Source organism: Impatiens glandulifera, chromosome 1, assembly GCF_907164915.1.
Source record: "Impatiens glandulifera chromosome 1, dImpGla2.1, whole genome shotgun sequence".
In the NCBI taxonomy this organism is placed as follows: Eukaryota; Viridiplantae; Streptophyta; class Magnoliopsida; order Ericales; family Balsaminaceae; genus Impatiens; species Impatiens glandulifera.
Window position 1 is genome coordinate 157,935,456 of NC_061862.1, and position 21,618 is coordinate 157,957,073.

General features: G+C 34.3%; 1 protein-coding gene across 1 annotated transcript in view; it reads right to left on the minus strand.

Annotated features, from left to right (window-relative positions):
• Window positions 1-21,225, minus strand: part of LOC124920416 (callose synthase 10) — a 30,282-nt gene extending 9,057 nt beyond the window's left edge. Inside the window, exons 1-31 of the mRNA XM_047460906.1 lie at window positions 20,823-21,225; window positions 19,308-19,405; window positions 18,980-19,143; window positions 17,477-17,603; window positions 16,890-17,000; window positions 16,353-16,478; window positions 15,767-15,856; window positions 15,132-15,229; window positions 14,905-15,022; window positions 14,405-14,536; window positions 13,110-13,186; window positions 12,942-13,020; window positions 11,583-11,675; window positions 11,399-11,501; window positions 10,856-10,979; window positions 10,366-10,552; window positions 10,227-10,279; window positions 8,472-8,532; window positions 8,281-8,362; window positions 5,999-6,048; window positions 4,937-5,023; window positions 4,718-4,803; window positions 4,378-4,405; window positions 3,943-4,040; window positions 3,754-3,835; window positions 3,504-3,664; window positions 3,267-3,387; window positions 2,465-2,562; window positions 2,279-2,369; window positions 2,042-2,202; window positions 1,763-1,872 (exon numbers count right to left, since the gene is read on the minus strand). Of these exons, the coding sequence (XP_047316862.1) occupies window positions 1,763-1,872; window positions 2,042-2,202; window positions 2,279-2,369; window positions 2,465-2,562; window positions 3,267-3,387; window positions 3,504-3,664; window positions 3,754-3,835; window positions 3,943-4,040; window positions 4,378-4,405; window positions 4,718-4,803; window positions 4,937-5,023; window positions 5,999-6,048; window positions 8,281-8,362; window positions 8,472-8,532; window positions 10,227-10,279; window positions 10,366-10,552; window positions 10,856-10,979; window positions 11,399-11,501; window positions 11,583-11,675; window positions 12,942-13,020; window positions 13,110-13,186; window positions 14,405-14,536; window positions 14,905-15,022; window positions 15,132-15,229; window positions 15,767-15,856; window positions 16,353-16,478; window positions 16,890-17,000; window positions 17,477-17,603; window positions 18,980-19,143; window positions 19,308-19,405; window positions 20,823-21,030 (3,304 nt within the window). The 5' untranslated portion in view covers window positions 21,031-21,225. The remainder of the gene's footprint in view (window positions 1-1,762; window positions 1,873-2,041; window positions 2,203-2,278; window positions 2,370-2,464; window positions 2,563-3,266; window positions 3,388-3,503; window positions 3,665-3,753; window positions 3,836-3,942; window positions 4,041-4,377; window positions 4,406-4,717; window positions 4,804-4,936; window positions 5,024-5,998; window positions 6,049-8,280; window positions 8,363-8,471; window positions 8,533-10,226; window positions 10,280-10,365; window positions 10,553-10,855; window positions 10,980-11,398; window positions 11,502-11,582; window positions 11,676-12,941; window positions 13,021-13,109; window positions 13,187-14,404; window positions 14,537-14,904; window positions 15,023-15,131; window positions 15,230-15,766; window positions 15,857-16,352; window positions 16,479-16,889; window positions 17,001-17,476; window positions 17,604-18,979; window positions 19,144-19,307; window positions 19,406-20,822) is intronic.
• Window positions 21,226-21,618: the final 393 nt, after the last annotated feature.

Consider the following 21,618-nt stretch of genomic DNA (forward strand, 5'->3'; position numbering starts at 1 on the left):
CTTTAGTAAATTACTCTTCCAAATTCATGTTTTACCCTTGTGATATTTTTAAATTAATATTTGATACCTTTAAGCACCCATTCTGAATCAAAGTTTGTATTTATTCTAAATCAGCAAATTTAATGAGATGTATAAATATATTTTTAATTTAGGAAGCTAGCACAACCCCCACTTCAACTTAAGGCGTTTTTAGTGGGAATCAAAGCCATAGCCTTTGCACTCTTAGGAACGACTCTTGCCACTTTAGTTACCCTAGTAGGTTATCTAAATTCCATTACTAACTTGCTCTAACAATATATTTATCTTAAGCTTACCCTAACAATATCCTTATATAAAAACAATAAAATGAATTAGATTCTCAAACTTTGTAGAGTTCGAGCATATTTTGGATAGTGCAATTTTCAAATCTGAAAAAAATAATATTACTACTATAGTCTTGTCTAGACATTATATGAAAAAATTGGGACAATTATCCACCTCACCATCAACTGGAAGGTGGGTATTAGAGATTTTTAGTTATCGGGATGGTTGTCTAGCCTATATTCATCTTATGGTAAGCTTATACTACTGTACACTTCTACCTGATGTAACTCAAGGTGATATAGACACAACTTCTTTCTCCACTCCTTACGTCTAGGTCTAAAAACATTTGTATTATGAAACTGAATTCACCACGGATAGACATCAGCAGTTAACCTAAGCAAAGAAAACTAAGACACTTGACACTGGGCCATCACAATCTGATCCATATCAAAGTGGAATTAGGGGTCAGTAGTAACCCTCTATGTCACCTCCTTCATTTCCAATCGGATACTCCACCAAATGTTACCGACTTTTGGGTCAAATGGATTGACTGGAGTTCTAGCAACAATACTGCGGACGGCTGGAAACCAATCCCTCTCATCATGTGGTGGACGATTTGGAAAGAAAGAAATAGAGGAGTCTTCGAAGAGAAAAGTTATGGGTACAATCTTCTCAAAGGATTCATGTTACACGCGTTTACTTCAATCCGAAAAAGTGGGTCTAGTTGAGAAATTTTCAATCTTATTGACATTTAAATTTCTTCTATTTGTATTTTGTTTTTATCCTTCCCAGTCTTCATAATGAAAGGTAGACTTTTTTTCCCTTCCTCATCTTCATAATGAAAAGTTGACTTTTTCAAAAAAAAAAAAAAATAAGCCCACAGTGATTATTGTCTTCAAATAACTTCTTCCACTACTAGTCATATTTGTCATTAGGTCATATGCACAAATTTCTAGGACGTTCATAGTAGAAAAACCAACACAAACTTCAAATAATATATGAATCAACCAATTCAACGTGACTAAGTGGTTAAGTTGTTGAAGGAACAACGTAAACTTCATGTGACTAAGTGGTTAAGTTGTTGAATGAACAACATACACTCACTTGTTCAAAATGGCAGACATTGTGTTTGTATTATTAGACCCTATTAATACAAACTGTAACATTTCAAAAAATATATATATATATATATATAAACCAAAATTTGACTGCCGTTTTTCGCAAAAAAAGAAACTTGACTGCCTATTGAGAACCATTTAAGAAAATCCATAAAAAACAAAATCATCAACAGCATTGCCAATTACAGCCCTATATGTTGCTGGATTGGATTGAGTCCAATATGAAGCTGGACTAGATTGGAAGTATTAAATAAATACAGTAAATAACCTGAAGTCCTAACAAGTGTAACAAATTAACAAGCAAGGAGAGAGACAAAAACTCTTTAGAAAATACAAGATACCAGGAAAAATCTTCTGAAGGTAGAATAATATAGATATTCCATCTTCGTTTTCTACTCGCAGCTCAGAGGAACTATAAAGAACAGTCTCACTGTAATACGGAGTGAAAACACTGCATAATAACAATAAAAACTCATTAAACTACTACTAAATCTAAAAGAATTAATATGATCAGTAATAAAATCCCAACAGCTTCAAGGGTGCTCTTCTCTTAAGGTTAAAGTATAAGTGGATTTTTTCTAGAAAAAAGAAAAACTCCATTAATTAACTCCATGGGGTACCTGAACGGCATCATCTCAGCAACTGCTTTTGCGGGAGGCATGGCCATAAATAAGGAATTAGTGAAAAATTGCAATCTTCTTTGTGCCTCTAGATTCTTAGGAATATTGTCAGCAGAATCCTTCACTGTAAGAAGTAGATGCAAGCGCTTCACCTGCTCCTTCTGCAACAAAAGTATGATGAATATTGGGTAAACCCAGGCATCACAAACTTGTGGAAGTAGAAATATGAAGCCTTACTATTTCAGGATCCTTAGGCCATTCAATTTTAGAGAAGAGTCGCCCTTCATTTCTTGCCCTAGCTAATATGTTCCATGTGTCAAGCTGCTCCCTGGATCATCAAATGATATTAGTTTCAGGAATCATGACGATGTTTGGCATGTGATACATATGAGACAAGCAGTATAGTAAAATGCAACTTCATACCTTAAATCAGATGACAATAGTTCATGAGAAACAACCTCATAAAATTCATGCATGGCTTTGGCAGCCCCTTTCGCAAGTTCAGGAGATTCATTCCGTATCTGTTACAACATCTTACAGTGAATAATATTGAACATAACCACCGCATATGCAGCATATATATGTTAAGAATATGCAGTAAGGCAACTTTGAAAAAGATGCTTCAAATGTCTTAAATCTCCAATGGTTAGTGCTTTCACTAAGCTGGAATGAATTGAGACAAGGGGCACAAGATTTGAGTTTTGGAACCTAATGCTGTGGAATAGCCATAAGAAAATTTAAAGGTTAACCCAAAAAGGGAATAATTTCAGAACGCACAAAGTGCTCAAGAGAGTTTAGATGAAAGTGAAATCATGTCCAGATATGCCCCTTACAAAGATCTACAAATTGTTGTATATAGATGTTCTTAAGCCAAGTGAATCCATTAGATTTAAGGAAACAAGATTAACCAAATGAATGGGTCTAAACCATAAGGACCCAATCTTACCGGTCAGGTCAGTTACACGACAAAGGAAAGATGAATAGTTCATAGAACATTTATAAAGAAAATTGAATACTACTAATCTGTCAAAAAAACAAATTTCTCTTTTAAGGAAAGCTGTATTGATAATAACATCATAGATGCCATTTTTCTTAAGATTGCATTCTAACAACACAAAAGAAAAGGGGACAGTTTGCATGCTAGATGATTATGGGGTAAAGGAGAGTAATCAATCTGAAGCCCAAAAATGTATAACCAACGGTAAGACATTATTGAAAAAATTACCAGAAGCCCAGTGAGAGCAGTAAATCTGGAGAGAACCATATTCAGCTTCTTAAAATGCAATGTTATAACAAGAGAACCCTCTAGCATACTGCTGTTAATTTCACGAAATATACGGTCAACCCTGTCAACATACAATTATGCAAAAAGGCACTGTTGGATAGATGATTTGGATAAAATAAAAGAGAATTGTTGGGTGGAAGTGGGTAAATGAGCATATGTAATGGAAGGATATCTAACCAAAGTCTTCCTTCATTGTCAACCAAGGAATGCAAAATAGCTTCAATACTGTAGTAACACTCTTGAACAGCATATGCCATGTATTCATCTCTGCATATTCTGTTCCAGAGATCTGCTTGCGTATCTCTGCAATCCACTGCCAAATCTACTGCTAGCAAGATCTGCATTAAGCAAATTCAATTGTCTATAAACAAGGCTACAATAATATTCTGTTGATGATCAAATTAGAGAAGAAAATATTAGTTGAGACCCTGGTGCTTAGAAGAAATAAAGGCCATTGAACTAATCTCAGACTGCCAGAGTTGCTTGGCATAGCTAGCAAATCCATCTCCCTGTTCAGGAGTTTAATTAGGAATCAAAATAACAAGAGACAAGAGTCTACAAGGCAAATGCACAACTCAATAACATACCTATTGATTTGTTAAAAATAATAACATACCTATTGCTTATGAAATCTTCCTCCCGCAAGCTCTTAATTATTTCATTCCAAAATGGGGAAAATATGGCTGCATATATCTTATTGTTATCATGAGGAGCCTGCCGCCCAATTCAAACACACATAACTCAGAAAACACTTCAGTTTTAGACAAAACATGTGTTGTTAACTAAAAGGAAAAAATAAATTAACAGAAAAAATATATATGATAAACAGAAGTAAGCAAGATAATGGTAAAGAAAGACTAATTAGGTAACTATAAAGCCGATATATGGTAAATAAATTAGAATTTACAAAAAAAACTAGACGGAGGATAATAAAAGTGTAACAACCGGAGAGAATAAAATTACAAAGTAAAGAGACAAATAAGGCTAGACATTTTATCAAACCAGCTATAGGTAAACAATGAAAGAGTTCTTTCAGGAGAAATATACCAACCTGAGGTGTCTGCAAGTTGAATGGTATCCTGTAAGAGACAAAAAAAAATATATATATATATAAACCATTGAAGAAAAAATTCCAACCATAATGCATTTTGGGGCAACACCACTAGCATTCTCATCTTTTTTACTCTTTTGTCTAGACAGATAGGTTACAGTTAGTTTATTAGCTCTTTCTTTTATTTGCTTTTAGGTAGATTTAACTATGACTTTTTTTTTCACTTGAGTGTAGCTGGACTTTGATTTAATAAAAACAAAAGACAATGCCTTTAAAAAAAATAATGAAAATCATTAAAAGAATCCAAAAGTCATATGTGGAGAGACAAAAGAAATTTTACCGTTTCGTTTGAGAAGAGACAAGATTCTTGGTGAAAGCTTCTGGGAAACTGTCAAATCTTTTGTGCACCATATCTAGTGTACGGATCTAACAAAAAAATATAAAAAGGAAGCAAACAGTAAGTTCAATGGGAATTAAGACAAAACTCAAACTAAAATATGGAGATGTAATATTAAGCATATAACATAAACAAATTCACAAGAAAATGACTTGTTAACACCTCTCCAAGGCGATCCCTCGCACCAATTACTCCACCCACTATTGCTGATAAAAGTGTATGCCATATGAGAATATCCATAAGATAGATCTGAAATAAGAAGTTGAAGGAATATATCAAAATTAAGAAACAATGTGAAATCACCAGTGAATTATTTTTGGATTTAGCACCACAAATGAAATAATAGGTTACAATCCATTTAAGACATATATACTTGTTGATCAATGAATAAAGAGAGAAAGAGAGTATGCAGTGTTCATTTCCGTGCCATTTTGAAATAAATTTTCAAAACTCTCCCGCTCACTGGCTCTCTCTCTTCCTTGACATCCACCTCCTACTATCATTTCCAGCCAACGAATTTCCTCCTACCAATGAAACCACTTTTATCGAGCAATATGAATATTTTCAACGTGGGACTAAAACGCTTTGACTATGATTCTATCAACGTCTTTTTTTTAAGTGAGATTATTTTTCATTGATACAAGGTAAATGCAAAAGTCGCACTTACTATGGAAAAATCAAACCATTAAAAACAAAGTCAATGATGTCAAGTGTCATGAGTTAATCAAAGTAGAATGAAAATACATAAAACATCAAATAGGAGGGGATCAGTTCTAATATGGCTCCTTGAGATGTTGCTCCTTGCCCAAACCTCAGAGGTGTTAGGGTTAAACGCCTTTACATTGGAACTAGTTCCAAAGTTATTTAATTTTACGCCAACACTTGTATGCAATAAAGGCATCTTAAGGTGTTCTTTTTCAATCTTTTTACCTGGCGTAGTCCAAGGTTGGTTCATGGTGCCTTTTGGATTGTCACTGATGAGGCATCTTTAATGTCTCTTTTGAGATCTTTGGCGATTGAGTTTACGATTGAAGATTCCCAATTGCAAACTCAGGATTTTGAGAGTCGTTACCAGAGATGGTGTTAAAGATATTAGATTTTGGGTTCTCACACTTTACTCAGTCCCCTTGGTTCTTAAGAATCTTTAAGCGGAACTTAGAAGTGTATAAGTGGTATATGAATAATATTACCCATTACAGAGGAGCAAAAATGCTAGTTACTTACAGCCACAACAGGTGCCCAGAGACTGATGACCGTCAAAAAGTTGTTGTTATCTGCAAAGATGCAAAAACAAAATACATGTCATAAAGAGCAGAATGACATAAAAAGTATGTGAAGAAGATACTTCAGGCTCCAGCAAAACTCAAAGCAGGAACTAAATGAGATCAGGAAACTCCAATTGTGGAAAGCAAAATTGCATGTTATGTCAATATTTTCAGCATTTGTATCCTAATAGATCCAATGTTAATTGATAGTCGATCAATGTGAACTAAGGAGACAGTCTGCTAAGCGAAATCGTCCTGCTTTTAACCTTGATTTCTCAGTAGTCTAACTTTAAGATTCCATTTTTCATGATAAAATACTTATGGCGATAGGTGAGAGAAGATATGTGAGCGGAAGCATAAAAATGTCCCTTGGACAATGTACATTGAAATATGCTAATCTCATAATACAGCCTATATGTGACGGTCTTCTAGAAACAGCAAGATTGAGATTATGCAAAAAAAAATATAACTTCAAGAAAAGCATGTTCAAATATGGGTGTTTTTCAATTTGATTGGCAACATCTACAAAAAAAAGATGCATGAGCCATAATCACATAGTAGCAATCAAATACAGTTAATAATACTCCTGTCTTCGGCCTAATTACAAAGGAATCTTCCAAGTCATATTGGTCATGACTCATGAATTGAAAACAGAAATGAACTCTGAGATCTACTCCCATTGTTCCTCAGTTCACATCTTTTAGGAATGTAGAGACGATACCAAAATAATGAATTAAAAAACAATAACTTCAGTAAGCCTAAATATTGATCATTTACTCATTCGAACTCCCTTTTGCATAAGATTTGATCACATGAGAATCATCATACAATGTTAAACTTTGAGATGTGGATACAAGTGTAACTCATCCAACACAAGTCTTGAGAATATCACAAGCATATTTCTAATAGTCTCCACCTTCAACATATTTTTTTGTAAATTGGTATCGCTGACTATTCTCCCCACCTTGCTGATCACTCATGAACAAGACAAGACCACTTAAATGCTTGAAAGCATATCTCACAACAGAACTAGATAGCAGTTCTAGTTGGTCCAGCATAGCTTATGAGCATCCCTCACTGCCTAACTGAATAGCAGCTCCTATCCTGTCCAACATAGCTTATGGGCTATCTGACTCGTTAAAGATACCTTGGATATTATTCTGTCCGCTTTCTTCATATCATAGCTTAAGGGGCTAACTGACTCGCTAAATATAAGTAGATACTATTTTGTCCACTCTCTTGATTCATTGCAAAGAAGGGGAAATCACAAAAAACTAGTGACATGCTAAATCTTGTAATGAATTTATCTTGGTGTATATGCATATTACAAAGATAACATAGTTGTTTTATTAGTAAATGTCACATGGAGACATTTCATCACATACTTCTTCATTACTCACTTGCCACTAACATCTGGAATATGTTGCGGAACATCTTCAATATTCAATGGATTGTTCCTTGCTTGGTTGGTGCACGCCACAAGGATGGAAGGTCATCTCACTTATCTTGTGGTGGACACTTGGAAGGAACGCATGTTAGAAGGAAGAGGTTTACAACGAGAGGATAAAGGGATTTCCCCTTTAGTTTACACTATCGCGTCACTTAAAAAATGAGAGACTTGCACAAGATTGGGACTTCTTTGAGATGATAAGGATCCAGTTCGACACTTTTGTGGTTATTTCTCTTTTAGTTGTAACTTGTGAACACACTTCGTGTTCACGCTTTTTAAGACATAATGTTGACCTTTTAAAAAAAATATAAATAATCTAGGCACATAGGAAACTTTTACCAGATGATAATCTATATTGTATGTAAAAGTCTCTTAAAGAAACCAAACACTTGTCTAATTAGCCCAAATAACCATCATTAAACTTTCTAAAATCTTTCATTATATTTAAGTCAATTATAATGGACATTTAGAAAGTTTAATGACTTTATAGGATATTTTATAAAGATTCTAGTTCTAAATAAATCATCTCAATTGAATGTATATTTTTATTATCCTTAAATATATTGTATTAGTCTTTTATTACCACGACTTACAGAAAATCAAAATATTTTTAATTATTCACTCAATATTAAAGTAATTAATTAATCATTACGATAATTTTGAAGAAAAAATTTATCAAACACAATCCTAGAACAAAATCAAATAGTGACAAATATTATATTTTTTAGTACATGTCATTGATTATTTATATGAAATACGATTATATAAGATGAAAATACAACCAAGCTTACTTTTTGATATTAAATCATGCCAAGAGTACTGAAGTGGCGGAAGATTCATTATTATTTGGGTGGGCGTGACAAGTGGTCTAATCTGCATGATAAAGAAATGTTGGTGAATAAAAATATTGTTATAAAAGATGGCATGTGTTTATGAGTACAGACATCCAAATAGTAATTACTTAAGAAAATGTTAAACCTGCCTGAAGAAAGTATGCAAACGTGAATTTGCAAGCAAAAATCACCAACCAGTATAGCACATACCTGCAGTAGAAGAAATTAATGTGCCTGCTACATGGAGATCAAATATACAATAAATAATCCACAATCAAGTATTTCACCGACAGGGTAAGCTTTTAAGATCCTTTTTTTAAGAAACATAATTATTTGTGTGCTTACGTATTAAAAAAAACGGTGTTTAAGCTCATTAATAAATTCTTGGCAAGCTAACCTAAAAAAGGATTAAAAAAAAGTATATGTAAAAATAACAAACTTTCCCTCTAGAGATTCTCACTGGGTCCTTATATTTTGGTAATGGTTTCCAACATGAGATCAGAAGACTCAATCTCAACTGCCATGGTTTTCCAACAAGAAGGAGCGAGTAAGAAGCAAGATAAGTATTGATTATCCCCTCTTCTAGCCTAGCGGCAAAAAGATGTAGATATCCCCAACTTCCTTGGAGGTCCTGGGTTCGAACCCGTCAGGTGGCGTCAAGTTCCGCTCGTCTGATTAATTGGTTAAGTGTGTTTACGGGCTATGTGCTTAACCCGTGGGGATTAGTCGCATTCCGAAGGAGAAATCGAACCCAGCGTTCTAAAAAAAAAGGTATGTATCGATTGCAAAACTTTTGTCCTGCTTGAAGATGAGTGTAGCTTTCATGTTTGAATTCGAGAATTAGTTGACAAAGGATTTCTTTTGTTGTGAATGAAGTGAGGGAACTTGGGTGAAATCTTCCATTTCTTGGGAGAATTAGTTATTTGGGTTTCACTTTCTCGGCTAGGGTTCTATTTGCATTCTCCAATGAAATCCTCCATTTCATGGGAGAAGTTCTTTGATTGTGTTAAGATGGAGATTTTCACCCAAATAGAGAATAAACAAACAAAGTTGAACTAACCAAATTGAAATAAACAAAGTTGTAGAACCTCATGCTTGATTTGCCTACCTCAAAGTTGTAGAAAATAAATGAACTAAACTAACCAAAGTAAATTAAACAAAGTTGTAGAACCTCATCCTTGTTTTGCCTACTGCCTGCTCTACCCATTGATGAGTTCTGATGTTGTGGTTCTTGGTTGGTACGATGATGCTTGATTTCGAGTTGGTTGGTCTTTGGCTGGCCTAAGACAAGACTTTTTGTTTTCCCCTCAGTTTTATTTTGTTGTTGGGTGTGCATTGTTTTTGTATGCTTCATTCCTATATTTATCTAGATTAGCCACCTACTATTTTTCTAGATAAATTATAATTTACTTGTTGCATTTATCACATAGCTTACTTATTCCAAGCAAATAAAGAACTCCTAGATTTTGTTAGTATTTATTTCTAGTTATTTAGTTAATAAATACCAAGTCCTTGGTCAGCTAATGCTCGTTGTTTATTTCCTTAATCATGAGTAGTGTGAGTTAGTTGTTATTTGACTCATTTATTCCTAGATTAGGACAATCTGTTGGCAGCTAAGGTGGAGATTAAAGACTATTTAAGCCCAGTTCTTTTAATAATATTTTGTGACTTCAGTGAGCATATCTCTATTACTACATTTGGTATTAGGCCTTTCCAAACATAAACCACCGGGAGAGAGTGATTAAGCTGTGTGCCTAATCAAGAGATGGGAGAAGAGAGAAGTGAGAATAGTTTCGCTAAAATTCCCGGCTTTGATGGTCATCACTCCGACCATTGGAGCGAGATAACGGAGAATCTGCTCCGAAATGAATAACATGAACTTTTAGCAATAAAAAAATACTAACCGTAAATAATCACTCATCCTTTCATAAAGGCCACGACCAACAAAATATCGCTCCTGTAAACATCGAAACAAGTTATCAATCACACTACTGTCAAACTCGTTGTATGGGATTATCACTTCTGATTGTTAAGATTTATTACCTGATAAATCCATTTGAAAAATTGAAAGAATGATTGATCAGACATTTCTGACAAAGTATGACATGCTGGTAATTTGAGCAACATGGCGAACACAAGACGTAAAGCTGCATATACACCCAACACAAGAATGTAGACCCGGAAATAAAGGGATTCCGAAAACGACCTATTTCTTTCTCTCATCAGCTTCCTGAAAATTCAAGTGTTTGAAGAAAGCAAAATTATGAACCATAAGAATCAGACTACCAGGAAACAAAGAAAAAAATACTCATTATATCCATTCATAAACCTCATTCTCATTGTCCTTTCTATGTGACAAATGCTAGTTTATCATACCAATTTTTTTATGAAATTGCCTTTTAATTAAACTATGGGTGCATTCCAAAAATGGCATATTTGTAACCAACCTATCTTACGCTTTGTACAGATATCAACTGTCATAGAACGGGTGGAGTGGAAAATGAAAATTTACAAGATGGATATCTTCACTTACAAGTACATATATGTCACAAAGACAGAGCTCAAGCCAAACCAGATAAACCTAATGACGATTCTTGATCTAGCCATTCCTCTAGCTGTAGTGTAAGCCCCAAAAGTAAGCACCACATCCAGAAGACCTACAAGTGACCAATATGACCAGCAAAAGAAGAATAAATAAAGATAAAAGACAAAAAAAAAGTAGTTGAAAACTAATGACAAGTAAATTGGTTCAAACCAGTCGTCCCAATTATGTGGTGGTCTATTTGGAAAGAAAGAAATCGTAGAATCTTTCAAGGAAAAAGTATGACATTGCTAGGATCAAAGGCTTCATTCTCCTTACTCTCGCAACTATCAAGAAGAAAGGAATATGCAACGGATGGGACTTCTTTGAGCTTATTGGAATCTAATTTTCTGTAATTGTGTTCCATTTTCTATTTATGTTCTTTTTGTTTCTTTTGAATGCTTCACAACAATTTTCTCATTAATGAAAAATTTACCCTTTATTAAAAAAAACCCAATAACAAGTAAATTGTAAAGCAAGTAATTAAGAACTTACTCTCTAAGAAGTTCATGATGGCATAGGTTGGTCCAACACTAAGCACAGTTTTAAACGTGTCTATATTGAGTTTTCCCCCATTGAAGGCTATCATCGTTAGAGCCTATGAAATTAGAAAAAGTTATTGTAATGGGACTATAGTAGCTAGTTAAAATCAATCTGCCTGCAAATTTTAAAGAAGTACCTGGAACATTATTACAAGAAATATCCACATTCTATGGAAACTTCTATATAAGTGAAGGAAAGTCCGGTGCTCCACAAAAGAGCTCTTCCCCGTCTATTTAATACAATGACACAGGGAATAATGAATAAGATTGATGAATTGCACAGCAGCATAAATTTCAAAATTCCAAACCAACTGCTCTCAGATAGGTAAAAAATAAACAAAAAGGAATGAGCGGACATAAAGCTGGACACATGCATAAAGAGCCAAGCACGCAAACAAATTGCTATTTATGTCTAGACAAGAAAGTAGATTGAATGAGCAGATATAAAGCTAGACACATGCATAATTTGTTCCATGACAGTTTCCTTGATTTCCTGATGTTGTCATAACAAAATATAAAGCAAATCTATCCTACACAACAAGAAAACTTATGGAAGTTTTCTACATCCTAGATATTTGAATCATAATTTTGAAACTCGGCCCGGTCATCAACCCAATGAAGGGACTGGGTCACTGGGTTAGTGGTTCAACTTATGAGTCAACTGGTTCAACCAGTGGGTTTCATATAATAATAAAAAAATACAAAAATAGCAAAAATCCATCAAATGCGAGGGACAAGACTTCAAATCAAACTACAACCTCTGATTTTTGGATAACTATTTTTTTATCTGGAAAAGAAACTAGGTTTAAGTTATGACTTACAATGCCACCTTAAATCGTTTTTTTAGTCTGGTAAAAGCGGAATCAGCTGGTTCAAGTAGGAGGTGGAGCTTGAGGTGAATGAAAGAGTGTCAATCTCAGTGTCTAGAACTAGAAATCGGCAATCTACCCACATGGAATTAGAAATAGGTAAACCAAATGGGAACCAAAAAACGGGGAGAGGGGAACTGAGAGAGTGATAAATGAGAAAAAAAAAAAGTAATTTTTTTTTTTAAATAAGATAAACTCGCTGGGTTAACCCGGGCTTCCGGATTTCCGGTCCAACCGGCGGGTTGGCCGGATTTAACTGGGTCGATTGCATTTCCAATTTTTTCATCAACCCAGCCCAGTTTGATGACCGGTTCACCGGGTTTGCCGGTCCGACCGCCGGGTCGTGTCGGGTTTCAAAACTATGATTTGAATGTGAGCCCAAGAAGGGATATATCTTGGTACACAATTAATTTCTTTGGATGAAGGGAACTTGTAGTTAATTATGTCTTATCTTTATAGGTAACTAAATAGTGATTATTTCTTTGTATTTTTTATTTCTTCCTTCCTGAAGCCCAATAAAGAACACGCATTTAATGACAAACAGGATCCTTCATCAACAACCCTAAAGAAGTAAATTATATTATCACCGGATAAACATGAAAAAAGTAATGGAGTAACTTAACCTACCCTCCTCTTCGGTGTTGGTTTCAATAGAAATGATGAATTCGGCTTCATAGGCCAACCCAATTCAAAGCATGTAGGCGACCTGCAAATTGAAAATAATAACATCAAGGAATATTGTACATAGAAAATTAAGAAATAAAAACAGGGCATGAAGATAGATATAAAACAAACCAGAAATACTCATTGAAGTCGTCATAATTCCTCCATGCAGAGTGTGCAGCTTTCCCATTATTATTTCTAGCAGCCTCCTAAAAAGTGTAATGCAATGCAATCTATTTAGCAATCCCCAATAAGAAAAGGAAAGCTGGCCTTACTCTTATAAAAAAGGACTCAAAATTCAAAACAGTTACATCTTCAAAAGCCCGGGTTCTATGAATAATAGCAGTAACTACAACTTCGTATACTTATTCCACAAACGCATTAAAGACCACGGTCTATTAAGCTAAGTATAAAATAGTATTTGGTCAGTAGCCACTAGAAATGAGACAGGTGGGATACAAAGCTGCTGAGACAAGCAATAAGAGCCAAAGATGAAGGCATAAGAGCCAGAAACAAAGCGAGCAGGAGACAGCATAAGAGCGGGAAAAAAAAAATATGTCACTGTTAATGTTGCAAATCCAAGTAGTACAAGTTACGGAATTGGACTTAGGGGGAGTGCAGAAAATATCAACCATAATTACTGGGACTATATTGTTGTCAAATTAATCTTTTGTGTGCCTATTTAAGGCATAGTTTCATTATGTAATAAACCTTCTGCAACAAAATCTTCTTCACTAAATTAGCACAATTTCAGATATTATATATATAGGTTTGTTTGGTTTCAAAGGGACGTCAAGTTTTTAAGGTCATTTTAGAAACTGTCATTAAGCTACTACTATTATTATTAAGTAAAATCTCAGTGGGGAATGCACTATGCTAAACAAAAAAAATATTCTCTCTAATAAAAAAGTTTTGAATTTTGGGACATAGATAGAAAATTGTGTATTATTGAAAGCATTATCTAGCTGTTAATTAGCAATACAGCACAATACAAAGCTTTAAGAGTAAAAAACGAAGGCTATAGAGCAAGAAGCAAACCCTACACAACAGGAGGCGAATCCTAGAGATGGAAGATAAAGCCTAAGGTCAAATTGGAGGAATAAGCTTGAAGTATTCCACCATGAGGAATGAGCTATACTTGAAAAGAACCATTCTCTATCATATACAAATACATAGAACACCGGTTCGTTTGGCACTGTTCTGATTATAAATAAGGATGTTTTTTTACGTATTTAGACATAGATTCGAATGATATTATGGTGACACTGTTCGGATTTGGGACTCTACACGTTGACTGCTAAACCAGTAAAAGCTGGACAAGACACCAAAGAGAAATCATTGCAAGGGAACAAGATAGTCATGGTAATAAAGATCGGGGAAAAGATAATAACATACAACTACTAAACCAAATAAAAAATTTCACCAACCTCTGACATTGTTTTATATATGGGACAGATCACTTTAGTGAGGTAGGACACTGAGCCATCTTCCAGCTGGCAGCTGGTTGTAGAACGAGTTGCTTCACCATGATCCAGAATACTATCCAACTCCCTTGCCATCTGCAATGAACATTTGTTGATGTATTGGCATTCATGATATAAATTCGACAAACAGAAAGCAGATTTAGATTGACGCCAAATCCACAATACATTAAAAAAGAGTGAACAAGCAAAAAGACTATAATAAACACCACTTTCAAAAATGAATGACCATCCAAAATTGGGAAACTTCATTTATAGGAAAAGGAATTGAAACTGCCACAAATGAATAAGATAAAAGTTATGGTAGATATTTAGTGGGACTTAACATGAGACTTGTAACCAAAAGGTTCCTATTAGTTAATCATATAGGGTCATAATCTAGTTTAGTGGGAAAAGAAAAAAGAAAAAAAAAGGTAAGAATATAATGATAAGTAGAACTGCCTTACATGGTGGAATATGTAGCAAATGCACTCAGGAAGGAAACGGACATTTGCAGCTTCTCCCCATATGAGGAAATACAGAGAAACTAAAAAGAGCTTCCTTTCCCTGTTTATTGCTTCCAAGCTACCCCAAAGAAAACAATGATCCGTGCAAATAGTTAACATGCGGATATTTCTTCCTCAAGCACAGGAAGACTTAAACACCTATGATTAGCAAAGAGCATGGCGGTTACCTGTTCCATACAATGCGTATCCGCAAATATTTGCACCATTTAATGTAGTTGTCCAATACCTTCTTGAAAACCTCTGTAATAGCTCTTTCGTCTATCTTCTGTAACATTTTCACTAACAATTAATGCAACATACAAAAAAAAAATCCCTAACATGAAGCCAATGGAAGAGATGAGATTCAATATGATTAATCTAAATTCCCATTTCCGTGTCCATGCAAGAACCCTTGATATATCCTTAGCAAAAAATTGGAAACGCACGATGTGTCTGTTGAATAAAATAATAGAGTGATGGAACACACAATGTGTCCATGTAGAATGCATAAAAAACTTTTTTCTTCTTTTCTCCTAAGGTTTTCTCTCTTCTCTCATCTCAATCTGTAATTCAACCCTAGCATTGGGGTTTCTCTCCTCCTCGTCTAATCTTAATTCTATGAAATCAATCTATTTCCAATCTAATTTTAGTTCGCTTTGCATCACTTTCATGATCTCATTTTAGGCACAAAAGTTGGCAACAACAACCTAACTAATAAAATGCCAATATGAAACATCAACCATGTAAATTTTAAAAATAAAATAAGCTACAACTATCATCTGTATAGATAGAACCGTGGAGGAGAGTCACGTGAAATACTCACCGGATCAGCATCGACAGGTATTCCAAGTCGTGATTGTGCATTTGCTATAGTAAGTACCACATTCTCTCGTTGATTCCTTACATTATCTCTCTGTTAAGAGAATTCTAAATAATCAATCAAACAGTATAAAAATCAAACACACAAAAAAACTCATCAAACTATTTAAAAGACAGTTACCAAAAGATGTCCAACTATCCAATTATATCATCCAAACAACAGTACATTTCTGCACTATGATTTTTTTAGAAAAGAAAAAGAATCACCCAAACAGTACATTACTGTACTCATTATTATTTTCAGCAGTCGTACACCAATCAAATCGTCAAAGAAGGACAATCATTAGTACTAAATTAAAAGAGCCTCACAAAGTCGTTGAAATATTGAGATCAATGTCCGTTCAAGAAACGGCATTGACATCATATGTAATAGCATATCAAAAATACTTGATTTTCTCAACAAACAGAAAACCTGAAAACCAAACACATATTCTAGAAGCAATCAAAGCATTAACCATGAATAGAAGGCAGGCATATGCTAGCAACCAATCATTAACCATCAATAGAGGTCGGCATGTAAAGAAGAAAACCTGAAAACCAAACACATATTCTAGAAGATCAAACATGTCCACATCCCGCTCTCCAGAATGTTGAAAATCAGCAGGAAGTCTTGGAAACAGCTCAGTGTATTTTAAAGCTGAAATGGCCCCTTTAATCTGGAAAAGAAATACAGAATTGTCAGATATAAAATTTCTTCAGAAAAAACAGAGAGAAAAAATAAATAAATAAATAAATAAATTATGGTGGTGACTTGGCAAGTATTAGTAGATTATGGACTGTTATCTGCTAAAACTACTGCTTGAAGTTGGATCAGAAAATATGTAGCATCCACAACAACACAAAACTAATATTCCTTTGAAACTATTTCTTCAGGAAAAGTCTTAGAGAATAGATTAGAGTAGTCGCTCAGCAAGTCTGAGTAAGCAATGACTGCTGTTATCTGCTAGAAACTACTAGAGGTTGGACTGGTTTAGCACTCACAAAGACAAAAAAGAAGACTATAATTTGCCTAACGATGTTGAAAGAGAATATGATGTAAAATATATACATTCTAAGACTTAACTTACTTCTGGAAATGTGCCAATTGCATTGGTTAATGATGGTGCATCAAGAGGAACAATATTGTATGGTGTAAGTTCCCTTTCCAATGTTGCACCTGATCTTTTTATCCTTCGCAACTGAAAAAATAACAACAAGATCATCAATCCCTTCCAGAGGTAAACCTTTTAGACGACTGTTACATGATAGTATTACTTATTTGGAATGATAAATAAACAGAATAAGGGAAGCGTATCGGAATTGAATGAATCAAAGGGTTCCTCCTGCACATGTTTGACTCCATCAAAAAAAGGGATTTGCATGGGATGGGACTACTTCGATCTTATAGGAATCTAACCCTTGTTGTAACTTAATTTTCTTTGTGTTTTATGTCTTCCTTTCTTTCTTATGTAACATGATTACTCCTCGCGCTCATAACTTTCCTTTACTCTAAATAAAAAGTTGACCATTTTCTCAAAATAAATAAACAAAATAAGGGGAAAAATAATTCATTAATAAGTCTTCGAGGATATTATGTTAGTAGTAAGACGTGCAACAACAGGTGGGAAATTAGCATCAAAAGTACATCAGTGACCAGAGGCAAAAGCAGAAGTACCTCTTCCATAATAAGTCTTCCAACCCCATCAGGTGCAGCATCTTTACTACTTAAGGCCTCCATCACCTCAACAAGAGCCCTCATTGTCATAAATACCTTCCTCATTTCTGAATATCTAAGCTCTAATCTGAAACTCGAATATATGATATCATATTAAGGAGAGCAATGATTGATATCTGACATGTTACTAGATCTTTATAAAGATTCTAAATAACAGTACCATACTTATTTGGACGATCATAATGAACTCCTAGATAGTAACAAGTTTAAAATCAAATGCAAATATTAAAGGGATTTGGGATATCACTGCAACTGAAGAAAATTTGTAAGCATTTAAGAATGAATATTATACAGAATTTTCTTTACAACTTCAATAACAAAATATAGTGCACAGAATTTTAAGCTAGAAAGAAACATGATTCTAGTACCTGAATGAAAGAGGAATTAAATCTGGACTTGGAATAAAGCTGCAAAATCCAGTTCTATTCCTTTGGTGCAAACTTGTATGCTAATTGCTAACATATATACCAGGAATCCTATTCTAATAAATATTAGGGATACCTCACTGTGGAGAATATTCTCTTAATTAAATTATCTAGACAAATTTGTAACACTTGTATTTAAACAGTACTACTAACCATAGAATAATATACACACTATTATCCAATTCGGCATGGTATCAGAGCCTTGTGAGTCTCACTCTCACAAGTGACTTGATGCTGTTTGAATAGACAATCACCACCCATACGGTTTTGTGATTCAAAGGAAGACAGTTGTAATTCGGACTTAAGTTCGATTTTGAGGTAATGGAGTTACTAGAACTGAAACTTTCTCATTCCATATACTTCAAATTAAACAGACCATTGGTCTAATATGCAACACCCTAGCCACTCAGTCGAAAAGTTCCATGGATACTCTATATTCTATTGAAAACTTACACAAAGTTATCAACGTAGGGTGTTGGGTGTTGCAGGGCTCAAGTAAAAAATGTCAGATAAGGAGCAGATTAAACCAGCACTAACAACCATCATATTATTCATTTATACTGTTTCAGATTTCTGTTCAGGAATTTTTTGTCTAGTTGCTAATGCCGTAGATGAAAAGTAACTGAATGGGTTTTACACAAACATTAGAAGACTAATCAAACCTTATAACAAAATATAAAAAAAAATAAAAAATATCCCCTGTGAACACATTCATTTATCATATGTTTGATGTCCAATAACAAATGTGCACAGCATTCTACTCGTGGTCCTTCAAACTCATTGTCCAGTTTACGCATCAATAGTTCAATAAAAACAGAGAACAAAACCCCAAAAAAATATTGTGAATGAGAAAAGAAAATAATGTTCATTGAAGAAAATATTATCCGAAAAGAGGTTGCAAAAGAGATATGCAGGTGAAGAAATTTTTGTTGAGAGAGTTATCTTTAACCTAGACCAAGTTGGTATGCACAAAACAGTATGACAAGGTAACAAAAATAGCAACGTGAAAAGGAAATACTCTGTCATGTTAGTACTAAAAGTTCCAGATTCTCGCAAGTTTTGCTCCTCTCTTTGGAGATCATCAACCCTATGTCGACTCTTGTAATTTTGGTAAAATTCCCACAAACGTTCAACATCATGATGACGGTCTATTCGAGCTCCATCTTTCTTGGCAAGCTTTTGCTGTAAATCAAACATTAACAAATCAGGCATTAATCATAAAGAAATAAGCAGCTCAATGAAAAATTGCAATCAATCTGAAGGCATATTTGACCATAAGGGATCTCCACAAATGTTATAATTGTACATCGATTATACATAGAAAGCTACAAATGTTAGAGTTGTACCTTGATTAAAGATGTCAAGCCAGTCTTAAACTGAAGAACCCCTCTACCATTACTATTAGGATCCAGATCTTGTGCCATGGTATATGCTTGCTCGCAAACTAAAATCAAAATGAAGAAGCCATCTTACTTTTATTATAATTATCAACTATCACCATCAGGAATTCATTTACACCACATTACAAGAATGCAATACATTTGGCACATTCATAAGAAGCAAATAATAAGTAGGTAGTAAGCCCTTCATAAAATCCATTGCCAGAGGGAGACAATAAGAGAACACATAAATCAATATAAACCTGTGAGGTAAAAGAGTGACATTTGATCCAGAAAAGGACAAGTCAAATGGAAAAAATAATGGTAGCAATACAAAGGCATGGAAATCACTTTACAGTTTAATTATCAATTTCTAGTTTTCATTTAATATATGTGTGAGGTTTATATTTTAATGTATAAAACACACTGACCATCTCTATTAATGGACATAATCTAATAAAGGTATGCAGGATGGATGTATGTGTGAGGTTGACAAGAAATGCATATTCTTGAAAACTTGGCAAAAAATTGATCTAGGAATGAAAATTATTTTGCAATCTTTGTGATGTTTTCAGAAAAAACATACGATGTGTGGGCAGGCACTAACCTTCCAGACATAACCTATCTTTTGAATTTTTGTTTTCTTGCAGTTTTTCCATAGTTATGTTTGTAGCTATGAAGAGCTCACACTTTATAGAAAAAGTACATGTAACCATGGATGATAACACTTCTACAGACAATGAACCCTTTCTTATCAAAGAAAGGCAACAACAAACTACCCAAACAAAAAAGACTTATGTGTAAAACTTCAGAAGTTCCTAGTTGATAGGACCACATATGTTCTGGAAGACCTATCTTCACTAAAAGGAAAACAAAAAAAAGAGGTCAGACATCCATGACTGACAGAACCAAGAGAAAAACAGAAACAGTCCAGTCAATAGATTACTTGACCGGACAGAGCCGTTCAGCCACATGCTAAACTTCCAGTAGAGACAGTGGCTATAAATGACCCCATTTTGGCCCCCATCCTGTGGATTGTGCATTTTACAGTCTTTATTTAACCCTAATTCCTCTGCAACTTGAGAGTCTTCCTTCATCGGTTTGTATTCTAATGTTTAGTGTTTAAGCCTTAAGGTTGCTGAGTTTTAGTTAAGTTATTGAACATTATGTGCTGTATTTTAGTTGTATGTTGCTAACATTTATTTACAGTTTTATTTATGTCATTGTAATCTTTCCTTGAGGATTCTACTTAAATATTTATGATGTTCAATGTGTTGAGTTTCAAGTTTTTATTTATTTCTAATGTTTAGGTTTAAGCTTACTGTTCTAATACTAAATAAGGCTTCAGGTAATATTTTGAAGTATGATATAAGGAATTAGTTGTGCTTATTGCAAAAATATACATTTCTAGTTCAAATTCATATACACAGCATCTACAATTCGATAATTAACATATAAATTGACAGGAGAGAGTAAACATACGAATTCTAGCGATATTGGGATCCTCGGACTGAATCTCATCAGCAGCTTGAAGTATCAAGTCAATGTTGGTGGCACGAGTGAGTGACGGAGGAACAGAGCCAGCGATACCGCTAGGAATCCTCTCATGGCCTTGGCCGGACTGGCGAAGCTTCTCCCGCCGGAGAGTCGCACGTACCAGCCGCTCCCAATTCTCGGAGGGCCTTCCCATCTTCTAGATAGGAACTCAAAACCCTAGTAAGAAGAAGAACTCAGTTATGGAATCGATGAATCGGATCTGTATGAAGAAATCAGATGTATCAGATCTAATCAGATGTGTTTTCTCTCTTTCAAGTGGAGATTCAAAAATGAGGGCTTCTCTTCTCTTTCTTTCTTTCTTTATGTTTGTTTTTCTTTAGTAGTCAGTCAATGCTGACCGAGTTTCTTCGTTTTCTTAACTGCATCTTCGAACCTAGCTTATAAGTCACAAACGCGTTTGTTTTTTTGAAATATTAACTTTCATAAATAATTATTATTCAAGGTTTTAGGACAAGATATTTGATTAGTTCGAATAGAAATTTCTCAAATTTAAATTTTATCTACATAATTCAAAAGAGTAAAGTTTAAATAAAAGAGAAATATAAGGAAAAAAATATAAAATGAAAAATTATAAACTTGTATATTTTAATTTTTTTTTTTTTTTTAATATCCTCCTCCGCAAATCAATTGGAGGAAAAAAAATATAAAATGAAACAATATAATGAAAAGCAACAACAATATTGTCACACTAAAGAGTGGAAGGTTGAAGGAGAGGGATATG